The sequence below is a fragment of the Bubalus kerabau genome, chromosome 9 (genome assembly GCF_029407905.1).
Source record: "Bubalus kerabau isolate K-KA32 ecotype Philippines breed swamp buffalo chromosome 9, PCC_UOA_SB_1v2, whole genome shotgun sequence".
Taxonomy (NCBI): domain Eukaryota; kingdom Metazoa; phylum Chordata; class Mammalia; order Artiodactyla; family Bovidae; genus Bubalus; species Bubalus kerabau.
The window spans coordinates 27,452,194-27,476,921 of NC_073632.1; the positions used below are offsets into that span (position 1 = coordinate 27,452,194).

At 40.1% G+C, this 24,728-nt stretch overlaps 1 protein-coding gene across 3 annotated transcripts in view; it reads right to left on the reverse strand.

The window, feature by feature from the left end:
* Positions 1-414: 414 nt before the first annotated feature.
* Positions 415-24,728, reverse strand: part of ELOVL4 (ELOVL fatty acid elongase 4) — a 38,842-nt gene continuing 14,528 nt past the window's right edge. For 2 of the 3 annotated variants that reach the window (XM_055534867.1, XM_055534868.1), the window contains exons 2-6: positions 10,205-10,392; positions 8,952-9,032; positions 5,551-5,722; positions 4,269-4,396; positions 415-1,664 (exon numbers count right to left, since the gene is read on the reverse strand). In XM_055534867.1, the coding sequence (XP_055390842.1) occupies positions 1,389-1,664; positions 4,269-4,396; positions 5,551-5,722; positions 8,952-9,032; positions 10,205-10,392 (845 nt within the window). In that variant the 3' untranslated portion in view covers positions 415-1,388. Of the gene's footprint in view, positions 1,665-4,268; positions 4,397-5,550; positions 5,723-8,951; positions 9,033-10,204; positions 10,393-12,246; positions 12,308-24,728 lie in introns of those variants that run through there. The other variant, XM_055534869.1, reaches the window with a different exon arrangement.

Here is a 24,728-nt window from a genome sequence, read left to right on the forward strand (position 1 = left end):
CCTATGTAATAAGACATAGTACGTGTTCTTTCCTAGTGAATTTCCAGTTGTTTTTACATTACATGAAATACTTCATTGGTAAAGAGCAAATTTAATTTTCTGGTTCTGACTACTCTCACTTTTACTCACTTTATGTCTTAGCAATTAACACCTTGTAACAATCAAGCATTGAATTTAATGATCTTTAGCACCAAGGAGTCAAGAATATCGCACCAAAACGGGTTTACACTTCGTATCTAGTTACAAATAAGATCTTGCAACTCTGACACAGAAAAATATCACTCCAAAATTAAACACATTGAAAGAGAAGGATAATTTCACAAAAAAGCTTGCTGTACGCTATATGTAAAAAAAAAAAAAAAAGTTAGTGAATTTGAAAGTTAGTATTAAAATTTACATTAGAGGACTCCTTGATTTTTTAATTAAAATTTATTTAATTTTAAATGTTCTTTCCAACAGAAGAGGTAGGTATATTTCCACATATGAAAAATCAGTAACAGCCACAAATCAAAACAAGGAAAGCCTGATAAAAATCAACATACTCTCTTCTAACAGCACATAAATGTAGAACTATTTTATGATGTTACTAGTAGACACATGAGTTGTTTCATGTTCCAATCAGACAGTAATCTTAATTTTCATAATATATACCTAGTAGTAACAGGAGTATTGAAAGGCTGCCTTTTCATCACAAAAATTGTTTCCCACAGTGATTGTGCTGCAGGTCACAGTGAACTTTGAGCCACTGGACAGGATTTAACTGTAATTCTATTTTCACCAACACCATCATCATAAAGCCTCTAAGAGTCTACAAAGATCATCAGATTTTTAAAATTTAATTCCAACCAAAAGGGTATCTTCGGACTACAGGTGGAGAGACTTGATCATTCCAGTCAGCAAATGAATTCAAATGTGCACGTTTTAAAATATCTGCATTTTCAGTTTGGGACCAGAAAAGATAAGGTAACTGATTTTCATCAGTACTTAAGTTGCAATTTAGCTAAAAAAAAAAAAAAAAAAATGCATAAAGACCATCTTTCTGTGATCATCAAACTGAAGGATGAAGAGAAATGAAAAATCTCATGCACTGTTGATGTGAATGCAGGGGGAGGGGCGCGGGGGAAGGGTCTCCAAAGTCACGTGATGATTGCTTTGGTCTGACAACAACAAGGCTGATAAAAAAAATGTTTAAAATAAAAACTTCATAAATAAAACATCTGGGTGTTGTATTTAACACTTTACTCAATCTAAAGGTTACTAATAATACATAGAGCACATTTGCCTTTTTGCTCCCCACCCTCAAACCCTCATTTGCTTCTGTTTTCCCTGAAATCTTAAATGAAGTGGGAACTTCCTCACTGTCAACACCAGGTAAGGCCCAGTTCGCTTTACTCTCCTTTTGCTTTTCCATTTTTCTGCTTCTTGCCATTTTCTACCACTAGGTGGTTTTTGGATTTGTTCACACCATTCGCTGAAATACCATTCATTGCTGTTTTTCCGGGTTTTGCTTTCTTAGGCTCTTTGTACGTCCGCACATAGAAGTTAAGGAAGAGGAATATGAAGCTGATTGCATAGGCAATGAGAGCCCAGTGCATCCACTTGGGGAAGGGGCAATCGGTGTAAAGGGACAGTGCTGTGTGCCCGATGGTAACGTGGAACTGAACCTGAAAAACAGAACAGCACAGGTACGCTTACTCTGGGTAGCAAACAGCTCGTCACGACCTTGGCACCTTCTGTGCTCCTAAGACAGGCCTGTGCGTGACCCAGCGCCCACGACCTAAGAGATCTCTGGCTCCTTCTCACGCGGGCCACATCTCAAAACCGTGTCCTCAACGAGGGCTTCCTGCTAGGACCCAAATACCCCCACCCAATGGGGTCCTCCATCCCTTTAACCAAAGGGTTCTGGATTGTGCTGGTTTTCTGTTTCATAGGAATTATGCCTTTTGCATCTGCTGACTTCTGGACTGTCCATCTCTCCCCTCGAGTACCACCTGAGGGCAGGGCTCTGCATTGATCCCCACGATTCCTGGGCCCTTGGCCTCTAGACCCTGGGGATTATTTTTTGGATAATACTGAATAACATTATCTAATGAGAGGGACTATCACTGGCCTAAGAGAGTGAAGGCACTTCAGTTTTTGTTTTCCTCCCAAATATATTGATTTCTTTCCACAAAGTTGTTAGCAAGCTGGTACATATACTTTTAAAAATACTTTTAAAAATGAGTTTATCAAAATGGTTATCTGTTTTCTTATAGGAGACAGGTAAATATGCATTTTAAAATTAATTAAAAATTAATTTAAAAATTGAATTAACACAATCCTTTAAAAACTAAGATTCTTGGTAAAACTTAGTAGATATTTGATAATAAGTATAAAAGGAGAGGATGGTTCTCAATATAAGAGTTTATGAATTCCATGGGGTTAATTCCATGGGGTTAAACACTTAATTTTTTACAAGGTTAACATACAAGATTCACTGCTGTGAGAACTTCTGCCTTGGAAATACACTACCCTTCACAAAATTAACACCCTATTTAAAATGGGCAATTGCAGCTTCTCTGTTAAGGATAGCATTATCAATATTATTATATTAAATATTATTTTAAAAGTTTATCCCATATATAGCTCCAAATTTCTATCAGACTAAAAAACTTAAAAAGTTTCCCAAGGCAAAATCCAGGTTTTAGGGACTTTTGATTTCACAATGATTCTTAGAACCTGCAACGCTGGAAAAGGGTGGTGGGGTGACTGGGGGGTGACTGAGTGGGGCATCGCTCAAGGAGAATCAGGTGCAGTCTTCCCACAAAGTAGGTAACAACAGTTCACATGATTTCTGTCTTCATCTCATTTTCTTGGGTCCATTTACTAATAACTGAGAGAAATGAATTATACAAACTGTGTAAACAGGTTACACAAAAACTGGAGGAAGCTTCCTGTAGCATTTTACTTACAAATGAGTCCTGCACACCCAGCACTCCCCAAAAGCTGTGCTTCCTGTTTGGGTAGCCTGTTGTTTGGCAACTTAAAACAGAGATGAATGATATTTCCAAATGTGATTCCACTGATAAAATTGTGCACATGCTATGATTAAAGCAAATTATAATAAATTCCAAGGCTTGAAGAATAGCTACCAGGTTGGTTTTGGATTTCCGGTTTGATTACTGGGCTGGTGCTTTAGCTCTGAAGATTGCACTGAGTCACCCAGATGCTACCAGAAGTCCTACTAGGGGCTGGTGCTGCGAACTGTCTGCTCTGAAGATGAACATTTGAGTATACCAAGCTCTGCTCTCTAAGGATTGTGTGTTAGAGAATTAAGAGTTCTTTGATCCTTGGTCCTTTAAATTATTTATTTTTTGGCCACACAGCACTGCATATGGGATCTTAGTTCCCTGACCAGGGATCAAACTCACACCCTCTGCAGTAGAAGCATGGAGCCTTAACCACTGGGTGGCCAGGGAAGTTCCCCTTGGTCCCATCCTTTACCCCACCCCTTCCTTGGCTCTGTGACTTCTACACAACTTTCCTATTCTAAATGTATAGGATCTGTTCACAAGGATGGAAAAATGGGAGTAAAAACCAGAAAATTTATTTAAGGGCAGAATGAAGAGAGGTAATAATAACATTTTAAGTGGGAAAAAACTAAGAAAGAAGTTATTTTTCTGTCAGGCGAGTGTATGCTCCTCGGTTCTGTTTCGTCCACAACAAAGATTTGGAGCGACGGACATTAAAGCGCTTGGCGTGCCACAGCTCTCGGTCTTGGACAGACTGCGTTCTAGCTCTCAGGGTTCAAATGGACCGTGTTATAGCTCTTAGACAAATCAGTGTTACAGCTCCATTTTATTTAGATAATAGCAGGAAGATCCATCCTCGAGGCGTGAGGGCATGTTGACCCAAAGACGCGAAGAGAAGAATGCCCCAGCGTGCAGGGTGGAGGGGAGAGAGAAAGAGAGAGAGAGAGCGCCCTTTGGCTCCTCTTTTTATGTTTTTCCCTCCTCCTGGGCCTGCCCAATGCAAATTGGGCTAACCAAGAGTGCTGTTGTTTCACCTGAGGTCCTCAGACCTTCCTTTGTTCTACTTTCGCGGGCTTTTCCCTTCCTTGTCTTTTAGCCACTGCCATTTTGGACTCCTGTTTCCTATTCTATCAACTTCAACTCCTATCGTTGGAGCATAGAGAAAGCCAGTTTGGTAACATAAAATGGTTGAAAATAACTCAGCACTTCACAATTAATGAGAGTCTAACATTCTCAGTGTTTTAATTGAGAACTCACCAGCTGCAGCATGGTCAGGTATCGTTTCCACCAGAGATATTTCTGAATCCACGGGCCGAAGGCAGCTAACCCATAGTATGAATACATAATCACATGGATGAAGGAATTCATCTGGGCTCCAAAAAATGCTTTAGAAAAGAGGTAGTTACAAGACACAGAAATCTTTATTTAGGTGATAAACCATTTGAACGTAAAATAAATCAATCTACATTATTTTCCAACATTTAATTCTGAGTATAGATGAGAAATAAAAGTTGTAAAATAGTTCTAATGGACAAGCCTTCTCTTCAGATAATGCCAAATATTTTTCCAGTTTAGACTCGGGCTTTTACCATATAAATAAAAATGGGTGTTCTTCAAGGCAAAGGACTTCCCAAGTGGCTCAAATAGGCCCCAATATACTTAAGTAGGTCCTAACACTGCCAACATCATTTTTCATTCTGTTGCTCTTGGGGGAATAAAAGCCAGGGTACATATAATGGTTTAAACAGATTTGTAAATCCTTCATTATTGTCTTTACACATGCCGATACACATAGCTACAACAAAATAGTACTCATTTCTTAGATTTCTAAATAGTTTAAAAGTAAAGTAGCAAGGTGAAGTGTAGTATGACTTGTACCCTGGGTCCCCATCAGAGGAACGGTCTGTTTCCAGCTCAATGATGTGAATTATCTCCAATGTACAGGCATCTGAAAAGCTGGAGGCAGATCTTGGCCAAACTATGAGTTCAGATTCTCTTCAATACTGAGAAGGCTACATACAATTTCCTTTGAGTAAGAAGCAGTAGGTGCACTGGGGCCTATTTGAGAGCAAGAGCAGGCTCTGGGCTTGGAGAAGAGACGGAACCTTCAGATGGAGAAGTTCTATCTTGGTATCCTCTGGATCAGAACCACTAGAATTGCTCCCTCTCAAAATACTGTTTGCTACATTTGGGATTCATTTATGCTAATCTCTGGGGTAAATCTTTAGGTGTGAAAGTAGTCACAGATAAACAGCTAAAGCTCTACTTTCTTCAAATTTCTTTAAAGTGACATTAACACAGGAATAATTAAGCCTGGAAGTAAGTTATATATTTGTGGGGGTGTGTGTTAGTTGCTCAGTCATGAGCCTCCTCTTTGTGATCTCATGGACTGTAGCCCGCCAGGCTCTTCTGTCCATGGAATCCTCCAGGCAAGAAAACTGGAGGGGGCTGCTGTTTGACCAAGTCAAATTCTCACCACTTTCCACCCGACACATTTATATAATTTAGTACAAGGGGACATATTCCTGAGGATGCTCACCCTGTCCTCCTGCAACCCACTTAATTCCAATCCACCACAGCGTAAACATGGTACAGTGATGATACACGTGAAGAAAAGAGACTTGGTTGTTTTTCTTCCTCAGGATAAAAAACACCGTGTCCAAATACTCAATTCCTTTAGATATAAAGTACCACCACAGAGCAGCAGCTATCTGCAGAAAGAAAGGGAAAGCATTTTATAAACACCAGGATGATACTATCACATGGTTGTCTACTAAAGTTAAGTCTGAAGCAATTTTTACTGCACAAAATGTATGAGGCATAGAATCATTTTTGTTTAAGTGGGTGTGAAACGTAGGCATCTATTCATGGGGAACAGGATGGGAAATAAAAGAGTCCAAATCTATATCTACACTGTGCCAACAGTTCAGAGGAAATTTTCAGTCTGTTTCATAGCTGGATGTCATGGGTACCAACCTGCTGATTGCAGTGCTGTGAACACTTTCAACTGCTATGGTTTTCAATGTGGTAGAGAAACTGAGATATTTACTCTATAAAGGTATTTCAGTTGTTCATGACTAGCCTATATTCCAGCCTCAGATATTCTTGCAAGTATGCTTGAGTAGCAACTGGTCTCTCTTTCTCACTTTAACATGTGCAACAAAATACTTAACCACATTATTTTTTATTAGGCAGTGAAATTTTTAAAATGATAAACTGCAATAAACACACACACGCAACAAATATTTCCTAGGTCATAAATATAATCCTGCTTACATGAGTAAGTCTTTTCTTTTCCTGAGCTCTAATTAAGACACCAGATGGTGCAGAAAGATTACATTACACGCTGAGATTAAGGATCCAAGGATCCAGTGAGAGGTGACCTCTGTATATACATTTTAAAATATTTCACAAGAATCCCACTAAAACAATAATCTAGATTCATCTTTCTTATGTCAAGTATTTTCTATGACATCTGCCCTATATACCAACAGCAAAGGCAGCGGTACAAAACTGAAATCTGACGGTAAACCTGTGTGTGTCAGCAGTTTGGCAGATGCATTCACAGGAAGGCTTAGGCTCTTCAGAGCTGATGGGGTCTTTCTTCATTTGATAAGAGCACCTGTTGGATGCCATGGGTTTGTGCTTGTTTTGGTTTGGCTGTTCGCTTTTGAAAAACAAAATTATGATTATAAAGTGTAGGCAAGGAAAAAAGAGAACAGCCAAAGAAAAAAATAATGTATTTACAAACTGAGAATTATTTACTGAGTCTGTTTGCATAATAACATTGTTGAAAATGATAAAGCTGTTTGAAAACAAACTTGAAATAGGGAACTACTGACAGCAACATTATATTTAATATTCACTATTACGTTAGTCGGAGAAGGCAATGGCAACGCACGCCAGTACTATTGCCTGGAAAATCCTTTTAAAGTGTAACATTTTGGTGCAGTAAGGGGCTTTGCAGGTGGCTCAGCAGTGAAGAATCCACCTGCCAATGAAGGAGACATAGATTTGATTCCTGGGTCGGAAAGATCCCCTGGAGCCAGAAATGGCAACCCACTTCAGTATTCTTGCTTGGAGAATTCCATGGACAGAGGAGCCTGGTGAGATATAGTCTGTGGACTTGGACTTGACTTCGCAACAGAGTATGCAAACTCTATCTAGAAGGGAAGAGGTCATGTCTTATTTTCCCTCTTATCTGGCACTCTAAATCAGCAATGATTCATAAACAGTAATTAACAATCCTTCTTTCTAGTTTGTTAAAGTGTTAACCGTTCAGTAGTGTCTGACTCTTTGCGACCCCATGGATGGTAGCCCGCCAGGCTCCTCTGTCCATGGAATTCTCCAGGTAAGAATACTAGAATGGGTAGCCACTGCCTTCTCCAGGGGATCTTCTGACCCAGCAATCAAACCCAAGTCTGCTGCACTGCAGGCAGGTTCTTTTGCATCTGAGCCACCAGGGAACTGAATAGCTACATCAAAGTGAGAAGATCCCTCTTAGCTACATAACAACGAATACAAAGATGAGTCTCTGAGTAAAACACTTATTCTGCCACATCTCGGAATAACAGAGAGGGAAGAAATGTTCAAATACAATCTGCTGCCACTCTTGTCCTTTCTCCTCCTAGATTTCAGGTCTCACAACAGCTACATTTTTAAAGAACTGATCAATTTATGCATGCCAGAGGGCAGGCACACAATGGCCAGAGTGGTATTTTAAAAACTTTATCCCCCAAACGTTAACATGCTGTTTCACCCAAAGGGTTTATCTAAGCTCACTCCTCAAAGAAAACAAGTCCGACACGTTTCCTTTTCTCTCTCCAGATGCAAGCAAGACCAGTGCTCCACTGCTCCAACCAGGAGAAGGTTCTCTAGCAACAAACCAAAACAAAGGGGCTCCCCTCAGGCAATCTCAGGTCTGAGCTCCTGGTTAACCTTTTGTTTACACAACTGCCTCTCCCACCTTAGCTAGAAAGTCAGCTCCACAAAGGCTGCATCCCTGTCTGCCTTTCCACTTGGGTTCCCAGTACCATCGCACTATCTGTGTATAGCCGATGTTCAATACACATTTGTTGAATGATTAAAACCAACGTGACAACCAAAAGGGGTGATTTTTCATCAGCATGTTAAGTCTTCTAATGGGGAAATGAAGACAGAGGCATAAAATCATAAATACACTAAAGCAAATCTTGGGTCTTGATGAATACTGGTGTTTATATTGTTGAACCCCAATGCTAAAGAGCTATTTTTTTTTCAGGGCCAGCTACTACATATTATATTATTACTACATATATTATATCTAATATAAAACACACACATATATATAACATATGTTATGGACACATGTTTAATATGAACACAGTATACAAGAGGCATTCAATAAATACTTAACAAAGTAAGATAATTTGTTTCTTCACTTGAGTAAAATGGCAATTTTACTGATGTAGGTGACTACAAAGTAAAATATGATAACACTGTATTACTAGTCTATTTTTCTCAAATATAAATAAAAACTGGGTTTATACCTATACAAGCTGTGCTATGCCTAATTTACTAAACATTAAATCGTTTATATTTGTCTTCTTCATACTTTCTTAACAAATGAATTCAACTTCAAGAGTTTCTATTCTTGACCCAAAAAACCAAAAATCTAAAATATAATCTTTATACTAAACATGGAACTATTATTATTATTATCTTTTGAGTACTGCATTTCAGTAGTCCAACACATATTCACTCTCAAATCACCAAATGAGAAAAGATAATGGGGAAGGAAAATGGATTTTAAATTATGTATATTTTTTAAAAAGTAGTTTTACTGACTCAAAACAATCCCACTATAGTTTTACCACTACATTTAAAGCATGTTTTTCACAGACTAGAGACTACAAAATTAAACCAACTTCTACTGATTACCAGTATTTTTAATGTACTTACCCTGACTTCATGAACGTTATCAGAATAATCCACAGTCTGGCAAATATAGCTATATCCTGCATTATATGATCCCATGAATAACTGGAAAAAGCAAATAACATTTGGAGTAAAGTTTTAGAAGATATAGCATTTAAAAGCACTACATACAATGTGCAAACTTCCAAAATATTTTTAAAAGCAATATTGTCTTAAAAATAAATTTCAAATGCACTAAACATTTAATATGTTGGAATTTCTAAAATTAATCATCCATCAATTTATTCTTAAGTTGAAACCTAAATTTAAAATGACATGTAAAATTTGGACTGAGACATTCTATCTGTATTATAATATTAAGAGAAACTGTGATTAACCATGCTGCAAGAGTTGCATGGGTTTCTAGTTTTGAACCAGAGTGGATTGCATCTAACAAATTAGGTAAAGTAGCCAAATAAATTAAAGTTTTTTATGATGTTGAGTTTCTATAGGCTACGCTGTCAGTTAAAGAGATTTTTTAAAAGGAGCATACGGTTCATTTTCTTAGCATCACCAGTTCAGCTTGCTGGGTTCAGGTTGAACACTAATGAGGAGTCTCTTGGAAAACAAACTCCTTTCACTCTTGTAACTTAAAAAAGTGGTTGGGTCAGTCTAGCTTTTAGGATTTCCTTTTAAAATGCCATAGAGAATTTCTTGCTGTCCAGAAAAGTATACACTGATTAGCAGCAACAGCTGTATAACAGTTAACTCATTTTAGTTCCAACCTAAAATATTAATACAATTATATTATGTGGTAGGATTTAAATTTGAAATCAGTATTTTACATCTGCATATTTTCATCAGTTACCAAACCTGAAACTGCTGAATGAGAAATATAAATAGCCACAACTATTTACTGAGGTCTTAATATGTTCTAAACACTATGCAAAAATTATCTCACTTATCTCTGATACTTTAGAAGATAGGTATTATGCCCATTTTATAGATGGGGGAAATGAGCCTCAAAAAAGTTAAGGAACTTCCAATGTCAGAAAAACTAGTAAGGGTTATTTTAGAATCCAGTTTGTCTGCTCCCAAATTTCACTTTAAACAAGTCCTATACTTTATGTATGTTTCAGATTTTTGCTATCCATGCTTATGTCAATAACATAAAATTTACTCTTAGAGGAGCTAACAGTTATCTTACGGCACAACATTCCAATCATAGTTTTACACATTCTTATTTTCTAATTTGCAACAGACCTGAGGAAGTATAAAGTGAACTTTAGTAAACCTACCTCTCTGAAGATAAAAAGGTTAAGCAAAACCATCCCGAAATTATAGAGAATGAGCACTAAACGCATCTGGAAAGGTTCTCGGTCCTTCATCCATTTTGGACCCAGCCACACGAAGAGGAGGTACAGGGTGCTTATGGAAAGTGTAGGCAGTGGAGACTGCATCAGAGGCCAGTTCTCAACGCGTTTATCTACAGAGGGGACACAAAATTCATTACATGATAAACATTTTATCAAATGAAATTATTAGGAAGTGCCACATTTCAACTTAGCTTTCCTCCGTGACCAAATACAGATCCTTAGAGGTCCAACAAAAACACATGACATACAGTTCTAATGACGTGGATGAACCTAGACCCTATTATACAAAGCGAAGTAAGTCAGAAAAACAAATATCGTATATTAACACATATATATGGAATTTAGAAAGATGGTACTGGTGAACCTCTTTGCAGGGCAGCAATGGAGATGCAGACATAGAGAACAGATTTGTGGACACAGTGGGATGAATTGAGAGAGTAGAATGGAAACATGTATGCTACCATATGTAAAATAGCCAGTGGGAATTTTCTGTATGATGCAGTGAGCTCAGGCCAGTGCTGTGTGACAACCTAGAGGGGTGGGACAGAGTGGGAGGGAGGTTCAAGAAGGAGGAGACATATATATACCGATGGCTGACTTATGTTGATGTGAGGCAGAAACCAACACAATACTGTAAAGCAATTATCCTCCAATTAAAAAGATATACATTTAAAAACTACATGACATTTAAACCAAAGAAACAAGACCAATTCCTGGGAGTAGCTTTTGGAAGTGAAGTTGCATTATATAAGGTACACCTTATACATTTGACAGAGAACCTTGACAACAAAGAGACGAAACAAGGTTCATTGAAAATACAGTAATAGGCTTGGGATGAAACGTTAATCAAAGGTTTCACAGACAGAAAATACTTAAAGGAGAAACTTGACCTTATATTAAACATGTGAAATAAATCAGCACAGTTTGGAAGCTGCTCCCTCCTATGCTAAAAGCAGGAAAAATTTAGTAATCTGAAAAGGTGTGGAGAATGGAAGCCATCCCCTGGAACATTTCTGGATGCTGAAGACAAGAGTATGGTTATATCTTAATTAAGTTGAGGATTAAGTCAGAGGTCATTACAGTTTGATAATTTATTTAAATGGCAACCACCATATTCAAGACATTTTTCTTTTTTCTTGAGAACATGAATTTATTCTTTTCCCATGAATATAATCAACTTAAGTGCTTTTCTCTAGAGCTATAAATCATTTACCTTATGTATGTGTAAATATATATATCTCCAATGTAACACATTATTTCATTTAAATTGAGTCAGCTGTCTTTAAATTCAAATATGTAATCTTGAATCAAATTTATAACAGAGTTTTGCCACAAATATTTCTGAGATGCATAATAATGAAATATGAGGTAGACAAAAATTTACATTATAAAAAGACACTGAAGTCAATTTTTATATTTCTAAAAGCTAAATGGCATTTTGAAGGTTGTGAATCTAATGTCTAATTTATTCTTGGTAATGCATATTATTTCTATGTTGTATTTTGAGGAAAATAATATATTTCTCAATAGTTAAAAAATTTTAGCCAATTCCTAAAACCTAGCCTAAAGGAATGTAATTTGATTGCTCATTACAATGTCTCTCTATTTAAACTGTCAGTTTTATTAAAACTATATATGTGAAACAGCTCTGGATAAGTTAATTATCTTTCAAAATACTTTACATAAAAATAAATTAGTCTGTTCCTATATTACTGTCAACAGAAAATAAGATAGAACATGTGAAACACAAGTACAAAAATATTTCATCACATAGCTTCCAAAGTTGGGAAGTGATTTAATAACTATGGTTTCCATAAAAGAAGAGTTGCTAGAAGGGTGGGATGGGGCTTCCCAGGTGACACAGTCAAGAAGAATCCCCTCGCAATATAGGAGACGTGGTTTCGACCCCTGGGTCAGGAAGATCCTCTGCAGAAGGAAACAGCAACCCACTCCAGTATTCTCACCTGGAAAAATCCCATGGAGAGAGGAGCCTGGTGGGCTACAGTCCATGGGGTTACAAAGAGTCGAACACGACTTAGTGGCTAAACAACAACAAGGATGGGATACTGACTCAAAAAGAAGGAAAAAAAAAAACAAAACACAAATATGAGAACAAGAATAGAAAACCCAGAGGAACTGTTTTCACTTTATAGTTTACAGTGGAAGCCTACTATCTTATCTATTCATAGAAATTATGGTCTGTCACTCAAATCAAAACATATTCCAGAACTAAAAGTAAACTAAAATACTTAAAAGACAGGAGGGATAGTAGTCCTCTTATAGGGAGGGTAATTTAAAAGACGGTGGGATGGCTTTTGCTGAAGGCACTGTGCCACTGTGGTCTCATTAGTGCTTGGGCAGTCTTCTTTAATGTCACTATGCTGTCCTTCTGCACTCATATCTTTCTATGTCAAAAGGCCCCTTAAAACATGGGGTATTTATCTACTTAGATCTCTATTTTTCTATATTATAGAAAAAGACTAATACAAAGCCCCTAAATCCTAAAGCTTGGCTCTACTTCCGGTCACGAGAAAAGGAGTTGCCGGGGTGTCCCACCTCCATCCACAAACTAGAGGGCTTTTCCCATGGGATAGATGCAAAGAGCAAAAGAACTCTGCTATGAGATAATCTATGTAACAAAGAAAATTACAAAAAAAGATCAATTATATTCTTTGCAGCTGAAGACGGGGACGCTCTATACAGTCAGCAAAAATAAGACCAGGAGCTGACTGTGGCTCAGATCATGAACTCCTTATTGCCAAATTCAGATTTAAATTGAAGAAACTAGGGAAAACCACTAGACCACTCAGGTATGACCTAAGTCAAAATCCCTTACGATTATACAGTGAAAGTGACGAACACATTCAAGGGATTAGATCTGATAGACAGAGTGCGTGAAGAGCTACGGACAGAGGTTCATGACATTGTACAAGAGGCAGGGATTAAGACTATCTGCAAGAAAAAGATATGCAAAAAGGCAAAATGGTTGTCTGAGGAGGGCTTACAAACAGCTGAGAAAAAAAGAGAAGCAAAAGTCAAAGGAGAAAAGGAAAGATCTGAATGCAGAGTTCCAAAAAATAGCAAGGAGAGATAAGAAAGCCTTCCTCAGTGATCAATGCAAAGAAATAGAGGAAAACAATAGAATGGGAAAGACTAGAGATCTCTTCAAGAAAATTAGAGATACCAAGGGAACATTTCATGCAAAGATGGGCACAATAAAGGACAGAAATGGTATGGACCTAACAGAAGCAGAAGATATTAAGAAGAGGTGGCAAGAATACACAGAACTGTACAAAAAAGATCTTCATGACCTGGATAATCACGATGGTGTGAACACTCACCTAGAGCTACACATCCTGGAGGGCAAAGTCAAGTGGGCCTTAGGAAGCATCACTATGAACAAAGCTAGTGGAGGTGATGGAATTCCAGTTGAGCTATTTCAAATCCTGAATGATGATGCTGTGAAAGTGCTGCACTCAATATGCCAGCAAATTTGGAAAACTCAGCAGTGGCCACAGGACTGGAAAAGGTCAGTTTTCATTCCAATCCCAAAGAAAGGCAATGCCAAAGAATGTTCAAACTACCACACAATTACCCTCATCTCACATGCTAGTAATGCTAAAAATTCTCCAAGCAAGGCCTCAACAGTACATGAACTGAGAACTTTCAGATGTTCAATTGGGATTTAGAAAAGGCAGAGGAACCAGAGATCACATTGCCAACATCTGCTGGATCATAGAAAAAGCAAGAGAGTTCTAGAAAAACATCTACTTCTGTTTTATTGACTACGCCAAAGCTTTGACTGTGTGGATCACAATAAACTGTGGAAAATTCTTCAAGAAATGGAAATACCAGACCACCTTACCTGCCTCCTGAGAAATCTATGCAGGTCAAGAAGCAAAAGTTAGAACTGGACATGGAACAACAGACTGGTTCCAAATTGGGGAAGGAGTACGTCAAAGCTATATATTGTCACCCTGCTTATTTAACTTATATGCAGAGTACATCATGCGAAATGCTAGGCTGGATGAAGCACAAGTTGGAATCAAGACTGCCAGGAGAAATATCAATAACTTCAAATATGCAGATAACACCATCCTTAAGGCAGAAAGCAAAGAGGAACTAAGGAGCCTCTTGATGAAGGTGAAAGAAAAGAGTGAAAAAATCTGGCTTAAAACTCAACATTCCAAACACTAAGATCATGGCATCTGGTTGCATCACTTCATGGCAAATAGATGGGGAAACAATGGAAACAGTAAAAGACTATTTTCTTGGGCTCCAAAATCACTGCAGATGGTGACTGCAGCCATGAAATTAAAAGACGCTTGCTCCTTGGAAGAAATGTTATAACCAACCTAGACAGCATATTCAAAAGCAGAGACATTACTTTGCCAACAAAGGTCCATCTAGTCAACGCTATGGTTTTTCTAGTAGTCATGATAGATGTGAGAGCTGGACTATAAAGGAAGCTGAGTGCCAAAGAATTGATGCTTTTGAACTGTGGTGTTGGAGAAGACTCTTGAGAGCTCCTTGGACTGCAAGGAGATCAAACTAGTCAATTCTAAAGGAAATCAGTCCTGAATATTTATTAGAAGGACTAATGCTGAAGCTAAAACTATAATACTCTGGCTACCTGATAGGAAGGACTGACTCACTGGAAAAGACCCTGGTGCTGGGAAAGATTGAAGGCAGGAGGAGAAAGAGATGACAGAAGACAAGACAGTTGGATGGCATCACCGACTTGATGGACATGAGCTTGAGCAGCTGCGGGAGTTGGTGATGGACAGGGAAGCCTGGTGTGCTGCAGTCCACGGGGTCGCAGACAGTTGGACAGGACTGAGCAACTGAACTGACTATGTAACAAAGAAAGGAAGATAAATTCACCTTAAGGCGATTCTAATTTCTAACATTATACGTTATTTCTTACTCTTATATACACAATTCCTACTGACTTCAAAGGCAGTTCCGAGCATCAAGCAAGGGAAAAATTAGAAAGGTGGGTCCAAAATTTCCCCCAAATCAAGAATAAATAAAAATGCGCATTCTTGGGAGGGAGTTTGGGGGGAAATGGATACATGTATGTATATGTATGGCTGAGTCCCTTTGCTGTCCACCTGAAACTGTTACAACATTGTTAAGTGGCCATACTCAATACAAAATAAAAAGTTTAGTAAAAAATTTAAAAAGAAAGAATGTTAATTGATCATGGAGTCACAAAGAGTCAGACACGACTGAGCGACTGAACTGAACTGAATCTTCAAGAGCTCATGCTCGTTCTCAATCATGTCTTACTCTTGTGAACCAATGGACTGTAGCCTCCGAGGCTCCTCCGTCCATGGGATTCACCAGGCAAGAATACTGGAGTGGGTTCCCACTGCCTACTGCAGGGGATCTTCCTGACCATTAAATACAAACAGTTCTACAAAACACACATTGGTTGTTGCAATCCTTGAACGTAAGCCTCAAACTTTGCTTAAAATATTAATTTGAATATTATTTTCCTTAAACCTGAATAGCAAGTTTACACATGACATAAATGATTGGTTATATCATCATAATTTTGTAAAACCAAGAACAATGAACTCTGAATGGTGGGAGAACTGAGGTTCTCTTGAACAGACTCTCTCAAACCACATAAAAGTTGGCATTTCGTTCAGGACTGTTACTTTTCAAAGAACTGAAATCTTTCAATAAAATAAAAGAAAGCTCTTTTGGAAAAAAAAATGCCCATCTTTTAATGCACGGTGTTACTCACGGAACAGAGATATTTAAAGAGACACGAGTAAGAAGCTGAAGGTCTAGACAGGAAGAAATACCTACAGAACCCAACAGGGATAAAAGAAGTGGCAGGGGGCAGACAAGGAGTAACAGGCGCAACAGAGAAGGCATGCGAGACTCCACCAGCAGACAGGCGGGCTCTTTTAAGGCCAGCTCTGCGACTGTGGGTAAGACCTTAAGGGCACAACTTGTCCTCATTCCCTTCATCTGTAAAGCCTGATGGGGAGCAGGGAAACTGGATTAGCGCTTCTCCGACTTCAACAAGAAAAAGAATCACTTGGGAGCATAGTTACAGAGAAGGTTCTGACTCAGTAGCTTGGGGGTATGGCTCACCTTTAGGAAGATTTACTTTCTAGAAGTAAGATTGTACTTTCTAGAAGTTCCAAGTGAGGCTATGCCAATGTTCCATGGACCATCCTTGAGTAGCAGAACACTAAGTGACCCCTTGGGAGTTTTTCTTCTAACTTCTAAAAATGGCTATTTTTTACAACAACAGCAAGGAGAAGAAGGGTTCCCTGGTAGCTCAGATGGTAAAGAATCCCCCTACAATGCAGGAGACCCCAGTCTGATCCCTGGGTCGGGAAGATCCCCTGGAGGAGGAAAAGGCAACCCACTCCAGTATTCTTGCCAGGACAATCCCATGGACAGAGGAACCTGGTGGGCTACCGTCCATGGGTTCACAGAGTTGGGACATGACTGAGCAGCTTTCACTGTTTCACAGAGAGAAAGAATGGGATTGAAGATAAGGAATACTGGGTTAAGAAAACAAGCAGTTTTCGCTGGCCAGGGACCCACTTCTCACAGCCAGAGCCCTGCACGTATTCTCCTTATATCACACTGTCCTGTGGCCATCCTCCAATGCCCTATCCCCACACCCTCTGCCTCTGGTCTGACCTCTTCTTCTGAGTTTGATGTTTATTTTTTTTTAATAATCACTTTTTATCTCTTTATTTATTGTTGGCTGTGCTGGCTCGTTGTGGCTGTACGGGCTTTTTTCCTCAAGTTGCGGCTAGTAGGCGCTACTCCATAATTGTGGTACCAGGGCTTCTCATTGCGGTGGCTTCTCTTACTGCTGAGCGTGGGCTCTAGGGCATGTGGGCTTCGGCAGCTGCAACCCGTGGGCTCAGAAGTCGCGGCTTCCGGGCTCCAGAGCACAGGCTCAGTAGCTGGGGTGCACAGGCTTAGTTACTCCAGGTGGGATATTCCTGGACCAGAGATTGAACCCATGTCTCCTGCATTGGCAGGCAGACTTTTTACCACTGACCCACCAGGGAAGCCCTTAAATAATCTTTTGAAGGAATTAAATCCTCTAGTTATTTGAGTTACACGGGATCCAAATATATATCATGCACATTAGAGTAAAAGAAGACATGTTTCTGGTATGCTGTCCGTACACAGTGATGGGTGGGGTTCCACACCATGAATTTATTAGGGGTGGAAAAAAAAGAAAAATTCTATCGAAACACTATCCCTCTTGCCAACACTGAAGTCAGATTCTGTCATCAAGGAATATCAAGATTCAAATGGGTTTTATGTAACATTCTTGGGAATGCTCTCTATGAAAAGCTCTTACAGGGGAGGGAGAGGGTCAATATGGCACAAATAGTATATAAATTGAACTCTAGTTGATTCATCATATTGTCTTCTTTCTGTATTTTATTTTATTAATATGTTTACTAACATGTCTATGCCGTCCTATTTTGATGATTTTGCTCTTATTTTTGAGTCTATTTATTAACAATTTTGGGCCTTCCTCATGTCTCAGATGGTAAAGACTCTGCCTGCAATGCAGGAGACCTGGGTTCAAGACCTGAGTTCAATCCCTGGGTCAGGAAGATCCCCTGGAGAAAGGAATGGCTACCCACTCTAGCCTTCTTGTCTGCAGAATTCCATGGACAGAAGAGCCTGGTGGGCTACAGTCCATGGGGTCACAAAGAGTCAGACATGACTTAGCAACTTTCACTAACAATTTTAAGCCTTTCACGTTGCACATCCCTGAATATTCATTAGAAGGACTGATGCTGAAGCTCCAATACTTTGGCTACCTGATGTGCAGAGCTGACTCATTGGTAAAGACCCTGATGCTGGGAAAGACTGAAGGCAGGAGAAGAAGGGGACCACAGAGGATGAGATGGTTGGATGGCATCACTGACTCAATGAACATGAGTTTGAGCAAACTCTGGGAGATGGTGAACGACAGGGAAGCCTGGCATGCTGCAGTCCATGGGGTTGCAAAGTGTCGGACATGACTTAGCGACTAAAAAACAACAATAAATTAGATGTGTAGAATTTCAGATTTAGAAATGATCCCTTTATTTTAAAAATGAGATGCATAGAGACCAAGAGACTTGCAGGAGAAGGTGGAGCCCACCTTCTCAGTCACCATGCCCACTGATTTCAGGCCTAAATTATAGGCCTGAAGAATTTTTCAAATAGAACTCTGACTATCCATCATGGTCCTTAAAGGGAAAGAAAACAAGAGAGACTTACAGAAGCTCCCTGAGCAGAAAGAAGGACAAGAGATAAACACACTGAGGCTCGCACCTTCTCAGGTGCTGCATCCAGCAGACCTGGTCTAGGGTCACGACGCTCTGGAAGACACGACACCAAATACTGAGGAAAGACCAAGGATGCATAGCTTTTGAAAGAGGAGGCCTCATCAAATACTGAAAGACCTAAAGAGGCACCAGATTTATTCTCTATTTCCACAGAACCCATGAGAAGGGCTTTGGCAAAATAAATTATGCCTATAAATTCAGAAATTTCTAACCATGAGGTCTCTCTTTCTATAAGTAGAAAAGCTGTCTCCTTTGGAAATGAGTTTCCTTTATTTAAGTTGTGAATAATTAAATTAATTTTAAATTAAAGTTAAGCACATCTAAAGTTAAATGTTACTGCAAATCAAGTTTCGGAGCAAAGAACTTTATTTCAAAAATAAGAATTACCAAGACATATTACCTTAACCTTCCAGACCCTTTAGGGTTAACTTCTTTCTCAAAAAACTGTTTTCATCTAAAACACTCTGACTGTTTCACAAAGCTCATGCCAAGTGAGACTGGTTGACAAACACTAGTTTGGTCAATAATCATACAATTTATCTATATTAAAAGGCCATGTAATGTTTAACAACTATGTGTTCAAGAGAACTCACAAGCTGTTCACTAGAAAAGAGTTCACTTTAATATGTGTAAATTATACCTTTATTTTTTTAATGGTACCAAAAATACGGTCCATCTGAAGTGGGGCTTCCCTTGAATACCTTCTCCACCAACAGTTTTGCTTATTCTTAACCTAACTTACATCTTAAAAATCACCCAGCATAGTAAATAGAACAGCCCTTCCATCCCTTCTGAGCTCACTGATTGGGGACAGGTCATTTTGTCCTTTACCTCTCAAAACTCATCATCTACTAGAGGAGACAGACATGACAAATCAATTGCTTTGCAGGATTCTGAGAGCAACATCAGAGGCCAGTCTGGGGACAGGAGAGAGGTGACAAGGGCAGCTTCCGGAGCTGATGCCCAAAGCATTCCTTGAAGAAAAGAGGAGAAACTTGGCAAGCAGATAGGAAGGGCAGAAGGCTTTCCTGCAGAGAGAACCATATGTATAAGGAGCCACAAATCAAGAAATAAAACTTACTCTGGAATCTAAGCAGGCCTGAGGTAGAGGATGTGAAGTGAAAGTCGCTCAGTCGTGTCCGACTCTTTGCGACCCCATGGACTATACAAGTAGTCCATGGAATTCTCTGGGCCAGAATACTGGAGTGGATAGCCTTTCCCTTCTCCAGGGATCTTCCCAACCAGGGATCGAACCCAGGTCTCCCACATTGCAGGTGGATTCTTTACCAGCTGAGACACACAAGGGAAGCCCGAGGTAGAGGATATATACAAGGAAAGATGACAGGAAATGACTAGAGATTTACAGGTCAGATTAGACCTGGGAGAGTCTCACAAACTCTGCTGAAGAGGCTGGAACTTATCCTGTAGATAACAGAGAGATGCTTCCTTGGTTAGAAACTGGAGACCACATGTGGCTTTCAGCAGATGCTGATGGAGGCAGCAGGGGATGGACTGAAGGGGAAAGGCAGGAAAACCAGCTGGGTCAGTGGTTTTCAAGTATCTGTCTGTTGCCCACAGAAGAACCATCTGCTGATTAAAAATGTAGATTCCTAGTTTCCACCCCAGATCTACTGAATCAACATCTCTGTGGGTAGGGCTCAGTACTACAACCTTCAAATTCCCCTGCTGATGCTGATGGGCGGGGCAGCCAGCCTTGGAGACCACTACACTGTGCAAGAAATGAGTGTAACCTGGATTCAAGGGTTGCACTGCCAATGGAAAAGATAGGCAGATGTGAAAGTCACAAGAGCAAAATCTACAGGCTTGGTGGCTGATGTGGATGTGAGAAGTGAGAGCGAAAGAAAAGCTCGGGGTTACTCCCAGATTTCTGGCCCGGCTGGTGGCACATATGGTGAAGTTGTGGATCTGGGACAGAGCATAAAGGAAGAGGAGCAGGAGGTAATCAGGTGCTTTCTAAACCTCTTCTGTCTGAAGCACTCGTGGGACACCCAGCAGGAGGTATCCAGCAGGGTCTGGAGCTGCAGATGACTGCCAGGGCAGCAGAAACACAGAGGAGTCACTGGCAGTGAGAACCCCTCCAGGATTTCAGGTCACAAGGGAAAGAACACACAGAATGAAAGACTAAAACGAATGAAGGCTGAACCCTGGGGAACACCTAAGGGAAGAGTGGGATCAATGGCTGCGAAGCAACCAGAGAGGAAGGAAGAGAAAATAGAGAAAGACGTGAGGACCAAGAGAGGGGATGGGCAACAGACTCTATGGATGCAGGATCAACTGTTCTTTCCAACTCTTTTTAATGAGAAAAAATAACTGTCTCACAAGGTTGATGGGTGATAGTTAAATGGGTACGTTCCCAGCACACGTGGACGCCACAGGCCCTTCCTTCTGTTGCACCCTGTTCCCTCTGCATCTCCAGGCAGGTGGGTCATGTGTTAGGGATCACCTGGAAGGTGGGTCCTATGTCAGGGATCATCTGAGCCCCTCTGGCTAAGAGCCAAGCCCTCTATGTCTTCTAGGCCTTTTCTTCCCAACCTAGAGGTGTTCTCTAGGCTCTGAATATGAACTCTCAAGTCGGACTAGCAGCCTTATGACACCAGCGTTCTCATTCACCAGCTGAATAAGCCCCAGCAAGCTACCCAGTCTCTCTGACTTTATGGGTGATGTTAGGGTTGCTGGGAGGAAAAAGACACGACGTACACTGTCTGACAGAGAACAAGAGCTCAGTACATGTCAGCACTGTCTTTACTATTGACAATAATCAAACCACTAAATCCTCCTCTCTCCCAAGAGTTAAACCAAATTAGAGAAAAATCACCATCAGCAATTAATCTTAGCAGAAGACTATAAAGTGAGAAGACAGAATATTTTATAACATATGCTCAGCATATATATTTTATAACATATTCTTAGCATATATAATATGCTGAGAATATAGCACATTTTATAATTTATTCAGGAGAGCAAATGCATAACAAGTCTAACTCTAAATTTTTAATTATTTGAAAAAAGTTTTTTTAAAAAAGCAAAAGCATCCTTTTAAGAAAATGTAAGCCAGATTTTAATAAATAATAAAATATTTTTAGTCCAATAGTTTTGAAGTAACCCAAGTCCTTGGAAACTTCTACTTGTATACAAACAACTGTAATTAATTCTTACAACAAACTATGTATAGTAAAACAATTTTCTTAAAAAGCTCTATAGGCCTCTTCTTTCCTTGAAAGGCTTATTTCTTCTAAAGTTTTTAAGAACTTGGGATTTCTACCAGTTAGAAGGAACTTTCTTCTGCAAGTAGTCTAAGCTGACAGTTGATTTACAGGGCTTCCCAGGTGGCTCAGTGGCCATCAAAAGAAAAATTAGTAAAAATTTAAAATTTTAGAAGATTCAAATTCCCAGAATTGATAAGGAAGGGCACATGGTTACAGGAGGGAATAATCTTAGTTTGGTGACGACTTGGGGAGTCACACAAAGCAGAGGGAATATGGCACTCAGGAACAGAGGGCAGGACCTGAACTGACAACAGCTGGATTCCAGCTCTATCGGTCATTTTCCAGCCCCATGGCTTTGAACCTGAAACTCTTGGGCCGCAGTTTTCTCCTATGTAAAATGCAGGTGATAATGTGTGCGTGCTCAGTTACTCAGTCGCGTCTGATTCTTTGCCACGCCATGGACTGTAGCCCGCCAGGCTCCTCTGCCCCTGGAACTCTCCAGGCAAGAATATTGGAGTGGGTTGCCACTTCCTACTCCAGGGGATCTTCCTGACCCAGGGATCGAACCCACACCTCTTGCACTGGCAGGTGGATTCTTTACCACTAGCGCCACTAGATTACCCAAATCACAGAGTTGCTTTGAGGTTCAAACTGAAAACCCTCTGCAGGAAGCCACTCCAACACGAACCCTTTTTGCACTCAAAATTCACTAAACATGAATTTCTTCTGAAACTTTTAAAGCACGCTGTGACTGCCTCTAGCATGCCATGACACTGTCCTGGCACTGTCTGCTTAACTGTGTCCCATGCCAGACAGGGCAGGGACGTGATCTCTAAAACCACAGAGGTTCCCACGGTGGCTGCACCCACAAATGGTTGAGCCCAAGCACACTGAAGGCCACAAAGTATCTAGAAAACAGCTACTATTATTATGGCTACTGTGAGAATCGACAGTCAAGACATTTTATTTTTATTGAAGTGTAGTTGATTTACAGGGCTCCCCAGGTGGCTCAGTGGTAAAGAACCGCCTGCCAGCGCAGAAGACCCAGGAGACGCATGTTCAATCCCAGGGTCGGGAAGATCCTTTGGAGAAGGAAATGGGGACCCGCGCCAGTATTCTTGCCTGGAGAATCCCACGGACAGAGGAGTCTGGTGGGCTACAGTCCATGAGGTCACAAAGAGTCTGCCACGACTGAGTGAGTGAGCACACACGCAGTCGATTTACACTGTTGTGCCAGTCTCAGCTGTACAGCAAAGTGACTCAATTTTATAACTATACAGATTCCTAACATTCAAGATATTTCTAAACTGCCCTTTTGATTCCTATAAAATGAGCAAGAGTCCTTGATCAATATCATTCTAAAAAAAAATACAAAGTCTCTGTTGGAGTGGGAAAAAAAACAAGTATTCATATAAATCCATGCCATTGCTGTGGTTCTCTTAAATAAATATTAATAACATTATTTTAAAATTCTTAAAAATATTTTAAAATTTTAAAATAATATTTTGAAATTCTTGTTTTCCTATCATAGTACACAGTGATTGCGGTGTCAGTCTCTCAGTCGTGTTTGACTCCCTGCGACCCCATGGACTGTACTCCGCCAGGCTCCTCTGGGATTCTCCAGACAAGAATACTGGAGTGGGCAGCCATTCCCTTCTCCAAGGCGAATCTTCCCAACCCAGGGAGCGAACTGTTGCACTGCAGGCAGATTCTTTCGTCCAAGCTACCAGGGAAGCCCTAGTATGTAGTAACATAGTAGATTATCAAAAACATTAAAACTCCATCCTTGTGCTATTTGAAGTGCGGTCCCAGGCTTTCCTGGTGGTCCAGTGGTTAAGAATCCACCTGCTGGTGCAGGGGACACAGGTTCATTTCTGGTCTGGGAAGATCCCACATGCCGAGGGACCACTAGGTCCGAGCACCCCATCTACTGAGCCCGAGCTCTAGGGCCCTCAAACTGCAACTACCGAGCCCACGAGCCCTAGAGCCCAAGCTCCACAACAAGAGAAGCCACCAAAACAAGAAGCCCGCACGCTGGAGCTAGCAAGGAGCCCCTGCTTGCAGCAGTGGAGACCCAGCACAGCCAAAAATAAATACATAATTAAAAAAAAAAAAAGAAAGTGTGGTCTCTGCACTAGCAGAAAAGCACATCTTGGAAACTTACTTGAAATGCAGACTCTCAGGCCTCACTTAAGACTTACTAAGCCAGAGCTGTGCTTTAATTAGTTTTCTAGGTGATTAACACATTAAAGTCTAAGAACTGCTTTAGTCTATTCAGAAGTGTGGGCCTACTTTATATAATACATGATCAAGTCATGTAATTTTGATTTGTTTGTTCCTAGAGCCTCCCTGAATAAATCAGCTAGTTTTGTTTTCTAACAACGTCTACCTCTATTTAACCTCCCATAATGCTTAGTCGCTTAGTTGTGTCCGACTCTTTGTGACCCGATGGACAGCAGCCCGCCAGACTCCTCTGTCCATGGAATTCTCCAGACAAGAATCCTGGAGTGGATGGTCATTCCCTTCTCCTGGGGATCTTCCCGACTCAGGTATCGAACTGGGTCTCCTGCATTTAAGTGTATTCTTTACCATCTGAGCCACCAGGGAAGCCCTTAACCTCCCACAGACAAAAGAAAAACACAAGTCCAGCAACCAACTAGAGACACTGAGTAGCTTCTGGAGTATAGTCAAGACATCAAGAAGTATGTACTACACATTGTAACTATTCACCCCTCCTTAATAAATTAGAACCAACAACTGCAAATCAACTCCATGTTTTTAACACCTGGAAGCTAATCACTAATCTTCAGGTGATATTGTTATAAATCCATTCGCCTCTAAAGACTATAAAAAATAACAGTGACTTCATGTTATGCTGGACAC